The sequence below is a fragment of the Eupeodes corollae genome, chromosome 3, assembly GCF_945859685.1.
Source record: "Eupeodes corollae chromosome 3, idEupCoro1.1, whole genome shotgun sequence".
Lineage (NCBI taxonomy): Eukaryota > Metazoa > Arthropoda > Insecta > Diptera > Syrphidae > Eupeodes > Eupeodes corollae.
The window spans coordinates 77,291,788-77,305,356 of record NC_079149.1 but is presented as its reverse complement, the minus strand read 5'-3'; the positions used below and the strand labels follow the sequence as shown (position 1 = coordinate 77,305,356).

Sequence of the window (13,569 nt, the reverse complement as noted above, 5' to 3'; positions counted from 1 at the left end):
TTTTTCAGGCTTTGCTTCTTGAAATGTAAAATTTGTATGATAAACTTAACAAACTACTGATTCGATTACAAATTTTAAACAGTTTATAAAGTAGCGCTGACGAGACGAAGCTTGAGTTAAAAACGTAAGAATTACGATCTCGATACTTAAGAATTCATTATTATGAATGGCGAATCGATAAGTTGCCATTGCAACTTGCGGGTGTCAAAAGAAGATTTAAAGAACTTAAACGTAGTTTGTATAAGAAAGGGTCGCGAAATGACCCCCTGTTAATAGAAAATATTTACATTACTTGCAATAATATCGATTACTCTGTTTATAAAACGGTGGTACTGTCAAGCCAAAGGACTTGAGTTGAATCTAAACCTTACGGTTTTTCACTTCTCAATCTGATTTAAGAGTAAGGAAAGGACATGATGGTGAGCGAAATGGACGGAATGTTTCCCAAAATCAGAACATCAATAAAAATATTTTGAAATAGAACACTACGAATGGTTATAAACTTCAATATACATCAGTTTCTTATGTGTAAGTCCAATAAAAAAAGACATACAATTCTTCAAGTCTATGAATACAGACACTGAGTACATCGTAGTAAGAAGTGACAAGTAGTCCCTAAAAATGTTATGCTATTATGCTTGAACCAATAGCAAGGCTATATCCTTGAATCAAAAACAAACAATAATAACGCTCATTCTCACTGGGTTGGGAAACACATTTTATGTGATTTTGTTGACAATTATGAAGGTTCCGCTATGTAAAAATTAACAAAGCGCTCATAAGCTAATTCTTATCAGGCAGAATATTTTGTTCCACTTCATTGCCTTAGAAACGTATTTTTTTTAGAAAAAATTCAATATCAAGGAACACGAACCAAACAGTTTTGTTATCTTCAATAAATTTGAATCTTGGACCTTCATGATTCAGCAATAGTTAAATTTCATCTGAACAAGTATTCATCACTACTGCAAAGCGAAAAAAGTTTGTTTGGATACAAACATTAATCAATTTAAATTCTATGTATGTATATATAATTATATTAAATTATATACGTATACGATACGTTTTTGCTAGGGGGCAAAATTAAAAACTTTTTAATGAAAATTGTGCTAACCATTGTAAGATACCATGTATATGTATACCTATTATTTATTAATAGAAGGAGACCATATTAGTATGGAGTAAGGAATGTAATTGAAAATTTAATAATAGAAGTAGACAAAATGTTTAAAATGCTTTAAAAAATGCTCATAGAATAAGTTCGGAGGTTGGACAAGTAATTTAATGTCTAAGACTTTATTCATACCTCCAAGACCGCCACCCGTGGATCCACCTGCCGTCCGTTGACTAGGAAGTTTTTTTTTTGATAGACCTGGCCAGGTGAAGTGCTCTTGAACTGTGTGACAATAACTTCCATGCTGCTTTTAGCAACTTTTTATTCAGACATGACTTATTAACTTTTTATATATTTTTAATCTAAACGAACAAGCGTAACTTTAATCTAAAACTTAATATTGAAACACACATAATTTCTCTTGAGTTTTTAAACAGTGAACACAAAATTTAACTTTTTGATGTCAACTCTAGAATAACCAACTTGGGAGTTTCCTCCAAATTGAGAAGTAATGAAAAACATGGCTATATAGGGTTCTTATTTACATCTCGTAATTTTGTTTTATTTACTCAAGGATGCGATTTCCCAACTCTAGAGTTGATCAGCTTTAAATTTTTATAAACAAAATTCTAAGACGGAGTAAAATGTCACGAACGTTTTGGAAATTATTATGAAGTTGTAATAGTCAACAATATATAATACGAAGTTGTGTATTTAAAACAAAATTTTGATTGCCAAATGCCAACAATGATAACGATGACTATAGGATCACTTACATATGGGTTCTTTGTTACTCTCTTACTAAACCTTCAATTCAATAAGTCTGTGGGCATATTTTAATCAGAAATTATATAAAATCTCTTGTTATCCCCGAATTGATAAAATATAACCCCTTGACTTTTTAGACACTAGTAACACAAACATTATGGAAAAGACAGTTTTTGCTTTATTTTCAACAATATGCTCGGAATATATATTATCTGATTTTTAATGGCGAAATTAAAATACGAATCAATGAATACAAATAAATTTCAACTCTCGTTTCAACTCCAGATTCTTAATCAACTATGCAGTTGGCAAATTTGATCAGAAATCACCCCAAATTTTGTACAGCGAACGAACTCGCGTCAAGCACTAATATGGTTTGGTGCTTACTCGATTCTGAAGAAAGAGCGATTTCTTCAACCAAAAAGTTATCAATCCCCTTGTTGTAAAAGGCAAAGGTTTGTGTTTTTTGCAAGCAATAGATCCATATCGGTGTTGTTTTTAGTTTTGAAAGAACATCGTTTCCTACATCCTTTTCGTCAATTTCAAAGCCTCGTTCGACTGCATCTATAGGAACAAACTAACCTAGTATACGTATCCCTGGTGATAGACCTTAACGATACATCATTTAATTTCAAAAAAGGTACGAGTAGGTATTATACAAGAAAATGCTATATCATGCGACTTTTCAGTATCTTCTTTAAACTCCTACGTCAACACTAAACACACAGCAGGCAATATTGACATTAAAAGAAGATCAAAGCACTATTTTAGTAGTGCTTTCGTGTACATCATGGAGGAGTAACACCAAGTACCTATATGCTGTCGTTCAGAGACTACATTTAAAACTAAACGTTTGTTGAAAACATCAAAAGTTATGGACAGTAATAAGGACTTTGTAAACGTAGGATATACTTTACAAACATAGAAAACGCACTACCGCCGAAAAGAAAGAGATAATTACTACTCTTGCGAATTGCTGTTTTCCTCAGTTTAGAAATATTATACGCTCATCATTTCGGTCTTAATGTGTACCTTCAAGTACGTAAAATTTTAAAATGAAATTAAAAAAAAATTACATACCGAAAACTTGTGCTTATATACATATATAGGTATATAATAAAGGTTTTGCACTAAACAGCTCGTAGTAATTGATGTTTTTTTTAAGGAAAATATCTTTAAGTTAGCAATGGGAGATGGTTAATATACCAAAAATCTATATTTGAAAATACTGTAAATTAAAAATACTGTATTTTAAAATGCAGCATTAACAAAACACCGTGTCTTAAGAAATTGCTTCACAAGATTCGGTTATTTAAAGTCCTCTATCTAAAAGAAGAAAAAACAATCTACAAAATATGAGAAAGACACATGCTATTATTCAAAATGTCTTGAATAGCACAAATGTATGATATCTCATGCATAAGACCATATTGGCGCCAAAATTTTAAATAATTTATTAAGACGTTGAGGCCATGTTTAGAAATGTATTAAACTTAAAATATAATTAACCTAATTGTAAACGGTTATAACATCTTACTATCTTTTAATAATTTGCTAAAGTTAAAATCACGGGATGGCTACTTTAACTTTTAGTAATTCGCTCAATCGATACGCCATTTGTACAAATATTCTTCTAAGAGTAAGAAATGAATTGCTCCAGTCAAAAGTTGAAAATTTGATTTAATAGGTCCGTTTAAGCGTGTTGGTTTTGCTTACTTTCACGAACTGTCACTTTTTAGACATGTTTTTATGCTAGTTTTTCAATAAAAGCCAAAAAGCAATTTACTATTTAGCAAAAAGAAAAGAAAGGTTTAAAATTTTAGTTTCTCCTAGTAAACAGCTAAGTATTTAGCAAATTTCATATTAGTACATTTTTAAACATAGATTGTTTAAAATTTTGCACTATTGTGTTTAAAAACAACTGTAGTTTAAAATGCTGTAAGGAGATATCGGTTTGATAAAATAAAAAAGTACGCCCTCCTTTAGATTATAAAACTATTTGCATTTTTCAGCCTATTAACAATATTTTGAAATAAAGAATTGTATCCAAATCAGACAGTATTTTTAAGTATTTTGACATACACCTTCAAGTTCGTTAGCAGCAACATTGTTTTAATTAGCTGCCATTTTGTTAGTTGTCAAGTGATTTATTTTAAGTTTTTTTTGGAATTTCAAAAATTAAAGCCACAGGGTCACCTGGCTAATTGTTGTTTCAGTGAATGGTCCAAATCAAGATTGCCGCAATTGAAGATTTGATGACTGCACGTTACGGACTCGTGAACGTGCGATTTAAAAAAGTTTGACTATTTTATGTGGGGATATGAGAAGTCGCTAGTCTACGCCGATAAGCCGTAACGATTAACCACTTGAAGGGACACATTCGCAGTGTTATTGCCGATTTACGACACAATTGTTGAAAAAGTCATCGAAAATTGGACCTCCAGATAAGACTACTTTCCAGCCAGCAATGGCGGTCATATAATATGCCATAAACCATATTTAATGCAAGAAGATTATCTTTCGAATAAAGTAAATTGTAGGTCAAATTAAAAATTCATTTTTGTTTTATTCCATTTCAAAGTTCTGTATCTCTTAAACAAACACACTTAAGATTGCCTTTGTTTCCATGGGGAATGGGGACTTAAGAGTAATTTTCTTAGTTTGATATATTTTTGAAAATGGCTGTATTTGTTTAGCAGTACAAAACCATGTTTTTATATGATATATAATTGAAGTTGTGCATTTAACTTTTTTAAGGTTTTCCTATAAAATATCTATTTTGAAATATTATTTACAGAAGTCCAGTTTAAATTATTGGATCCAAAACCTCCAGAGTCGGTGTGCAGTCTCCCTTGCGAACGAGGACAGGCTAAAAAATACGTCGAAGGTGAAAGTTGTTGTTGGCATTGCTTCAATTGTTCGACATACCAAGTAAGTTGTCTTTCAATAAAGTTGCCACAGAATCTACGGAAAAAATAATTCGCCCACAAAAAAACAATGCCAATTTCCTTCTGTTTTAGATCCGGCATCCCATTGATGAGACTCAGTGTTTGACTTGCTCCTTGGGAACACTACCGGATATGACAAAAGAGTACTGCCGTGACTTGCCAGAAGTTTATTTACGTCCAGAATCGGCTTGGGCTATTGGGGCGATGGTATTTAGTGCCACTGGCATTTTAGTGACATTATTTGTTGGGGGAGTCTTTGTGCGGTAAGTTTTTATAGAAAACATAAAACATTGCTACATATACGTATTAATTCCATTTCTATCCTATTATACCAAAAATTAATCTATTCCCAGACCATTTATGATAACATTTTCTTTCCAATTTGTGTGTTCTTTTTCTGCTTGATTGTTTTTGTTAACATATAAAGCCACAATGATACGCCAATCGTAAGAGCATCCGGACGTGAGCTTAGTTACATCTTATTAGCTGGGATACTTATGTGCTATGCGGTAACGTTTGCGTTAGTCCTTAAACCAACAAATATAGTTTGTGCTATACAGAGGTATGCTCTTCAACTTGATTTTGATGAAATCTGAATGTAATGTTTTGCATGAAATGATTGGTTTTATTAATTTGGTTAGAAATAATTAAAAATAATGACTCAATAATTATGAAGCATTTTATATTTCAAAACCATAATATCAATAAATTATTCTATAACACCGTACCTATTTAATTAATTTAAGTAGGAAATATATATTGTGTATGAAAGTATAGATCAAAACGAAAATAAAACTTGACATTTTTAAAAAATCATCTTGGTCTGCCAACCGAATAAAATTATAAACAGCTTTCAAGTTAAGTGGAAACTAACCTGAGGGGCCTGAGCTTTCAATTAAAGCAGACTCCGTGTCTGCAGGTATGTGGGTAGTAACCCACAGTAGTGGCAAAGTGGATCGGGATTTTAAGAAAATTGAAGGGATTAAAAATGGATTATTGTACCCAACCCATCATACCATAACGGTTATAGACAAAATACAACAAACCAACGAGAAAATTGCTTGGCCCCTACAGCATTGGCCAATTCACTACATATTTCAAAATTAAGGTTCTGAGCCGATTCGCATTTTTTTCATTTCTTTAAGACTAAAAATAACAAACTTATTGGTCAAAAATCAAAATTTTCTTATTTTTTTTAATTTTTCCACAAATGTTTGTTTTAATTTAGCTTCTTTCAATATAAAACAAATATTTTTTTATTGTTCATGAAGGGTACCCCATAAAAACGTTATTTTGTTTTTAAGTTTCTTCAAGAACTAATTTTAAACTGATTTTAATATTTTTTTCCTGCACGAAATTGCACTGCAAAAAGTATATGAGCTCTAAGCAACTGCATACCAAAAAAGTTTTTTAAACTCAAATTGAAAAATTGTATACATAAGATATTAATTTTTAAAAAACCGCTCTAAGGATGTTCCACTAAAAATTGTGAAAAATTGAGTTTTTTTTCAGAAATGAAATGACGTTCTAATTTTTGAAAACACTACTTTAAAATAAAACTTTATTTCGAGTAATTAAGGAGGGGGTTAGGTGCAGTTGATTAATAAGGTATATTATAGTTTTTGTGCATTAATTTTCGTTGAGCTAATCTGATAGTCATAACCATAAACGTTTCCCAATATTGAATGTATAATTTCGAAAATTGTTGTGCTAACTTGACAGTCGTGAAAGAGTCAATGTTTTGTTATGAGTTTTTCTGTATAAGTGCTGCTTGGAGTTTACCTATTCTGGCCTTATTATATTATAATGAGGTTATTATTAATAATTCGCTATTTATAAAAGTACATTTTTTTAAAATAGGTTTAGTGTTGGGTTCTGCTTCACTGTTGTTTATGCAGCACTTCTTACTAAAACGAATCGCATTGCAAGGATATTCAAAGCTGGAAAACAGTCGGCAAAGAGACCATCTTTTATAAGTCCCAAATCGCAATTGGTCATTTGCTCAATTCTTATTTTTATTCAGGTAAGTGAAATTAAGATTCAAAACACTAAAATTAATAGCTACTGTATGAAACTGTGGCAACCAAAAATGAATAGTTAATTATTTGTAATTTTACAATATTTCGCTATTTTATTGATTAATTCCTTTAAATTTAATTTCAAACTTAATTATTGAAAAAATAATAATGTTAAATAGAAAAACTTTTTAAAATGTCAAAAGCTTGAAAACAAAAAGAGGTTATGATACAATCCACATTGATAATTCTCATTAGTGCCCTTTAAAGTTAATATTTTTTTAGTAAACCAAAATGTCATTTTAGGAACTTCGAAAAGTGGTTGCACTGGTTATAATCATAAGCTGTGTTTTCTATAGGATCTATCTTTTTTTATTTGCCCACTATTAATCATTTTCAAATATTTGTAATAGTGTTAAATTAAGCTGAACAAGTGTTGTTTTTTTGCCTCTATTTACTAACTGTGTTATATAATTGTATTCCAATAGTATTTTAATCAAAATCAATGGTGTTTAATAAGTGATATATTATTTAAAATAAAACGAAACGGACTAATTTCAACATCATCCCAATACTAACAGATCCCACCGGAACCCCCAATATACCTCCAATTTTTTAGTCAAATTCGGGTTCCAATAGCCACTCCGTTAATGGAACAAACAATTCCATCCCTATCAAAGCTGGCTTGAAACCAAACATTATTTTTATATCTCGTCTGGACCCAGTAACAAAGTCAGAAAAAAGAATTCCCACACGACGTATTCATTTTAACAGAAACTTGGCTTAATTCAAGTTTTTCCGCCACAGAAATTTTCAGCCAAGAATTAGATGTTTATTCTGCCTTGAAACCTTTTCCTCTTCATCCCAATTGGAACGATCTTCTCTCGATAAAATTCTTCTAACAGCAAACAAGCTGTATTAAGAACTCAAAAAATCGGATTCGCTATTTAGTATTTTCTTGTGACGCAAATAACACTATTGTTCTAGAATATATATCAGGAATTACTAATATTGATTAATATCACTCACTTGGACATTTTTCTTAAATTAATTAATCACATTCCTGAACACAATAATTTCCTTTAATTTCTTATTAATTTTTGATTTCATCTAATTTCCAGTTGTTGTCTGAATGTTTAACTATTTCTGGAATTGATGAAACGTTAGTATTTTCTAATATTGATGAAGCAGTTTTAAATTTGCATAAGATCCTTAATATTTGTTTAAGAAATATTCATTTTAAAAAGAAATCAAGAAATACAAACTTAAGCCAACCTTGGTAAACGAAAGAAATGCATTTACCTCAAATCTCTTACTCCAATCAATTTCTCCTTTTATGTTAAACTCTTTAACGAATTTAAGTCTCTTTCAAATTTGTATATGCTATTAATGTTACTGATATGGGCACCTCTTTGAAAGAGAATCCTAAACAAATTTGGAAACTTTTGAACTTAAAGAAAAAACCAAATGGCTTTCCAGATAGCTTCACTTACAAGAACCTTTCGTTAAATAAAGCTGTTGATATCTGTAACGCTTCCGCAACAAATTTCCGTGAGTTCTTTGTTCATAGCCCTGAAGAAGTTGATGAAGTATATTTTCATAATCTTCACTCCTTTTCGCAAACTAGATGTAGGTAGTCACATACATGTGCTACAGAGTACGGTCCTTGATCTTTTTTATCTGTGTTAAATGATAACTTCTCGGCCGGTCCTGATGGTATTCCCCCGATAGTACTAAAAAAAGTGTAGTAATGCTTTAGTTGAACCCCTTACGTTCTTATTCAAACTTTCTCTAAAAACAGGCAAATTCCCCAGCATATGGAAGAAGTCATTTCTAACACCAATTTTCAAGAAAGGTAACAAGTCGGATATAAGCAACAACAGGCCCATTGCAAAGCATTCTTGCATTTCTAAAGTATTTGAACAAGTTGTTTGTGAAAGTGTAGCAGTTTTGAGTAAAAATCTCACTTGCGAACAGCAACATAGTTTTATGAAAAAAAAGATCAACCTCTTCACATTCGCAAACATATATTCAAACGCTTTGGCGCAAGGTTATGAAGTTGACTGTGTATAGACTGACTTTTCTAAAGCCTTTCGACCAACTTAGCCACGGAATTATTTTATTTAAACTTAAGGCTCTTGGTTTTCCACCATCTTTCTTAGATCAAATCATACCTTCAAAACAGATCCTATGAGGGGAAATTTAGAAATTGTCATTCAGAAATTTTCGTTGCTCAATCTGGTGTTCCCCAGGGAAGCCATCTTGGCACTTTTCAGTTCATTCTGTTTATTAACGACGAGTCGTCATGTCTACGCTCTAGTCAAGTTCTCATATTTGCTGACGACATAAAGAACGTCCACCCATGATCGTATTCTTTTACAAGCCGACATTGATAGTTTCACATTTTGGCTAGGGAAAAATAGTCTTGCCTTTAACTTTGTAAGACTCTACACGTTTACTTTTACTAAAAAACGAATCAGTATAATGTATTTGATTATTGTATATCACAGCAAAAACTCTGTCGCGTCTCCACATTTAAAGATTAAGGTGTTCATTTCTGTTCCAATTTCGAATGTACACATCACATTAATTTTATTGTCAATAAGGCAAGTTCTATGCTTGGTTTTATAAAACGCGTTCAATGATCCCTATGTTACTCTTTCTTTATACAATTGCCTTGTTCGTCTTCATCTTGGATATGCTTCGCAGGTATGGAATCCCTATATAACGAAATTCATAGAAAGCGTATAGCATCAATTTAACATTATTGTATTCGCTTTACCCTAAAGGGTCTTCCTTGGGATGTTCTTTATGATCCGCCTCACTATGAGCATCCTATTCAGCTTCTTCAAATGCGTGTTAATAATGACTTATTATTTCTTCATCAACCCATTAATGGTGAAATTGATGCACCTTATTTGCTATCTTGTGTACATTTGAATTACCGAGGCGGAACTCATCACCTGCGTTTGATGTTATACACATTGAGTTCCATAGAACTAACTGTTGGAAGAATGAAGCCTTAAGTCGAATAAGCATTTTATATAACTTTAATTGTTCATCGATAGTTTTAAATCTACATAAGGTAGGATTATGATCATTGCCTAGAATCAGTGCTGCACTATCGTAAACGTCTTAATTTTGTTGTTTGTTCCGTATTAGTTCTTATCAAATGTTATTTATGTTTTGTAGTTTGTGTGTGTGTTAGGCTATAATTGAATTATTTTCTTACTCACAACTAACACATGCACTTATGTTGAGCCTCTGATCGTTTGCTATAAGTTAACTACTTTCTGAAAATTCTGAAGTGTACAAAAAAAATCTATAATTGAAATGTCAACTTTTTTATGTCGAGATATTCGCGGAAAATATTCCTAAGGCGTACCTTAATCGTGTGAAAAATGTAGGTGCCTAATCCTTTTTTTATAGACTTCAAGGCAGCTTAAAGCGCCCACTACTTCTTGCAAGGTATTGACAAATCCTCTAATATATTCTTGTCTTAAAAATGCTTTCTAAAATTGTTAGCTGTTAAGTACATCACTGATGCTTGACATATGCATTCTCTTCTATCGGCCAGTGACTCTAATTACGGTTTTTGTTGTACTCAGGTAGGTCATATCTCCGTGAATTTATATTACAGTCCGTAAGTCTGTTCCACCTCCGGTTGGAAAAATTGCGGACATTTCGCACTTCATAGCTCCAAATGGAATATTGACCTATTTCGCAATAAAAGGCCGATTATTGCCGAGCCAGCTTATCAGCCTGTTCATTTTGCCGTAACCCAAATAAGGGTGACACGAAGGTTGATATTGAGCCTGCATACTTCATCCTGAACTGATAGCCATTAGGGCCGCCTGGCTGTCAGTGAAGATAGCCTTGTTTCTATTTTATTTTTAGTTTGATTTTAGTATTTTGCATACTTCTCTGATTGTTAATAATTTAGATTGAAATACACAGGTAAAGTCAAGTAGATTAAAAGACGAAAAGACATTTAAGGAACCGGCAAAGATTCCCGATTCAACCCCACACTCCATCTTTGACCCATCAGTAAAGACAGTGGTATGGAAAACTTTCTTAACCATGGCATCCACCCAATCCTTCATATTTCATATTTTTATTAGTTCTTCTGAATTGCAAAATTCTGTTAGTTTTTAATTGAAATTTTGGAACATTATTCGTTTCTCATTTCATTGAGATTTAACGAAAAAGTATTTGTATTACTTTAATAAGTCTTTTCGCAATTCAATAGATGTTTCACGTTAACCTCGACGTTGAACTTTTCGCCTAGATTATAATAGTCCAAAGTTGCCCAAAATTGTTCACAAAGCCCAAAAAGTTAAAAATAGGAATTTCGCTAAGAAAACGTCTCAAAGCTCAAGATTAATACCCAAATTTAGATATGTCATAAAGCCCAAAAATTTGTCGGTGTTTGGTCTGTAAGACTCATATAAACAGTGGGGTATGTATGGGCGTCAAGCCACCCCCTGTAACCCCTCTACTTGGGCGCAGGTGCGAAGCTGAATCTATGCGAAGTATATTTTACATTTGAAGAATCTGGATTTAAACCAACTTTGCATTCACACAAACGCCAAATCCTTAAGTTGAGAAAACTATTTCTCTTTATTTCACTTTAAAATTTCGCCTTATTTAGCTTTCTGAACGTGAAATAATGCCAAACATACAAGTAACGCTATCTTGATGTTCCCAGTTATTGGGTTATCTGACTTTTTTTTCGCCGATAGAATTTAAAACACAAAATGTCGTAGTGCCCAAAATAACAAAATATTGTCAGGATGTCCAAATAATGAAACACATGACATTTTTTGGGCGATATGACAGTTGGCCATTTAAGCTGTACGTAACTCTAAAAATGCTTTGGGCAATTTGAAATTTATTTTTTGCTTAGTGGTGTTTTATTCGGACAAAGTTTTTGGACGATAGAACCATTTTTTGCTGTTATCACATTTTTAATATTTTGTCTTTATTTTATTGGGCAGTAAAACCGAACTCTTTTTTATTTGAAATTTCCGTAATTTTGCCTTAATCGTACAACATCAAAATTTTAATAAAATTGTTTTGTCTGACATTTTAAATTTCGGCTAAATGGTTTTGGGCGAAAAAACCAAACTTAAAACAATTTAATATGCAATAAGAATTTTCATATTTTGAGCTTAAATATCTCCTTAAAATACTAGGATTCCTTTTTCGTATTTACAGATTCTAATAAATGGAGTTTGGATGATAATTGCACCATCGCACGCTATGTACCATTACCCGACAAGAGAGGACAATCTTCTCGTCTGTGATTCGTATATAGATGCTTCTTACATGATAGCATTCTTCTATCCAATTATTCTAATTGTCATTTGCACTGTTTATGCAGTGCTAACTAGAAAAATACCAGAAGCCTTTAACGAATCTAAACATATTGGTAAGTATAGTACCTACTAGTAATTTGCGTCTTAGCTGGTTTCCATTAGTGATTCAATGACAGTGATTTCCTCGTCTTCTTTATAAATATATTATATTAAACCGAATGACTGCTGATGATGTATGTATATGATTCCTTTTCAGGCTTCACGATGTATACGACATGTGTCATTTGGTTAGCATTTGTACCTTTGTATTTTGGAACAGCAAATCACGTCCCCCTGAGGATAACATCGATGTCAGTCACGATAAGTTTGTCAGCGAGTGTGACTATTGCGTGTTTATTTACACCAAAGGTAAGTTCCTATGATATAAATAGAAAAGTAGGTAATAAATCATTTTTTTTAACAAATTTTTGTTTTGCTTTTTGATGCCACCCTTGGCAAAAGGTCGGAAATTAAAATAAATTCCAATCATTTTTAAGGATTTTTGATTCTGTTGACGTTTTCTTTAAGTAAATGCTAGGAAATTAAAGTCAAGTTATCTGAAGTTCTTGGGATTATACAAGAATGTAAAGCAATAGAGCTTTTGGCTTTAAATTATTTGACACGCAAACAAACATTTTGTTTTGAATTATTTTATTCGAGTTGGCTGGGAGGTTCCACATGAGAAGTTGCCGCGTAACAAAACCCTGCAAACTGGAACCCAGCATATCCAAATCCCTCGTAACAAATTCCCGCCTATCACTCCTTTAAAAAATCAATGAATATTGCGTGTTGAACTGTTGAGTTCAAAACTACCTTTCAAAGTCAATGCCGGGACGCTACTTCCTCTTTTGTCGTGGTACGATTCTGGTATGTTAATTTTGTGTGTTTTTATTAGTGATGGGGAAGTATCTTGAATATATCATTTTCGGGTAAACACAAGGGTTATGTAACGTTTCAATAATTGTCTTGCTGTACACAATTAAGACATGGGATATAAAATGTATTTTAAGAAACATTCTGCTTTAAATATTTTTTAAAGGAATACAAACTATATTGGTATGACACCATTTTTTTTCCTGCGTTTTTTCCTTTTTTATGATTGGAAACCAGAAATTAGACTGTTGATAAATTTGTTCTTGAGTATTAAAATAAATAAATATAAATTTAAAAAATATATATATATTTGATGCTGTACATACATTAAGACTACATTTAACTAATATAAACCCAGTTTTAAATATTTTTAAAATAATTTAAAATAAATTGATTTCGTTACAGTTTATGATTTTATTTTTTTTAGAAATACTTGTTGATATTAGTTTGCTACTTAAATAAAAGTTATCAAAATATGAATCTTTGTTTATTGA

General features: G+C 31.8%; 1 protein-coding gene across 1 annotated transcript in view; it reads left to right on the top strand.

Annotated features, from left to right (window-relative positions):
• Positions 1-13,569, top strand: part of LOC129949367 (metabotropic glutamate receptor 2) — a 60,684-nt gene that overhangs the window by 38,137 nt on the left and 8,978 nt on the right. The window contains exons 10-15 of the mRNA XM_056060772.1: positions 4,680-4,813; positions 4,903-5,093; positions 5,258-5,392; positions 6,691-6,853; positions 12,063-12,276; positions 12,420-12,571. Coding sequence (XP_055916747.1) covers positions 4,680-4,813; positions 4,903-5,093; positions 5,258-5,392; positions 6,691-6,853; positions 12,063-12,276; positions 12,420-12,571 — 989 coding nt within the window. The remainder of the gene's footprint in view (positions 1-4,679; positions 4,814-4,902; positions 5,094-5,257; positions 5,393-6,690; positions 6,854-12,062; positions 12,277-12,419; positions 12,572-13,569) is intronic.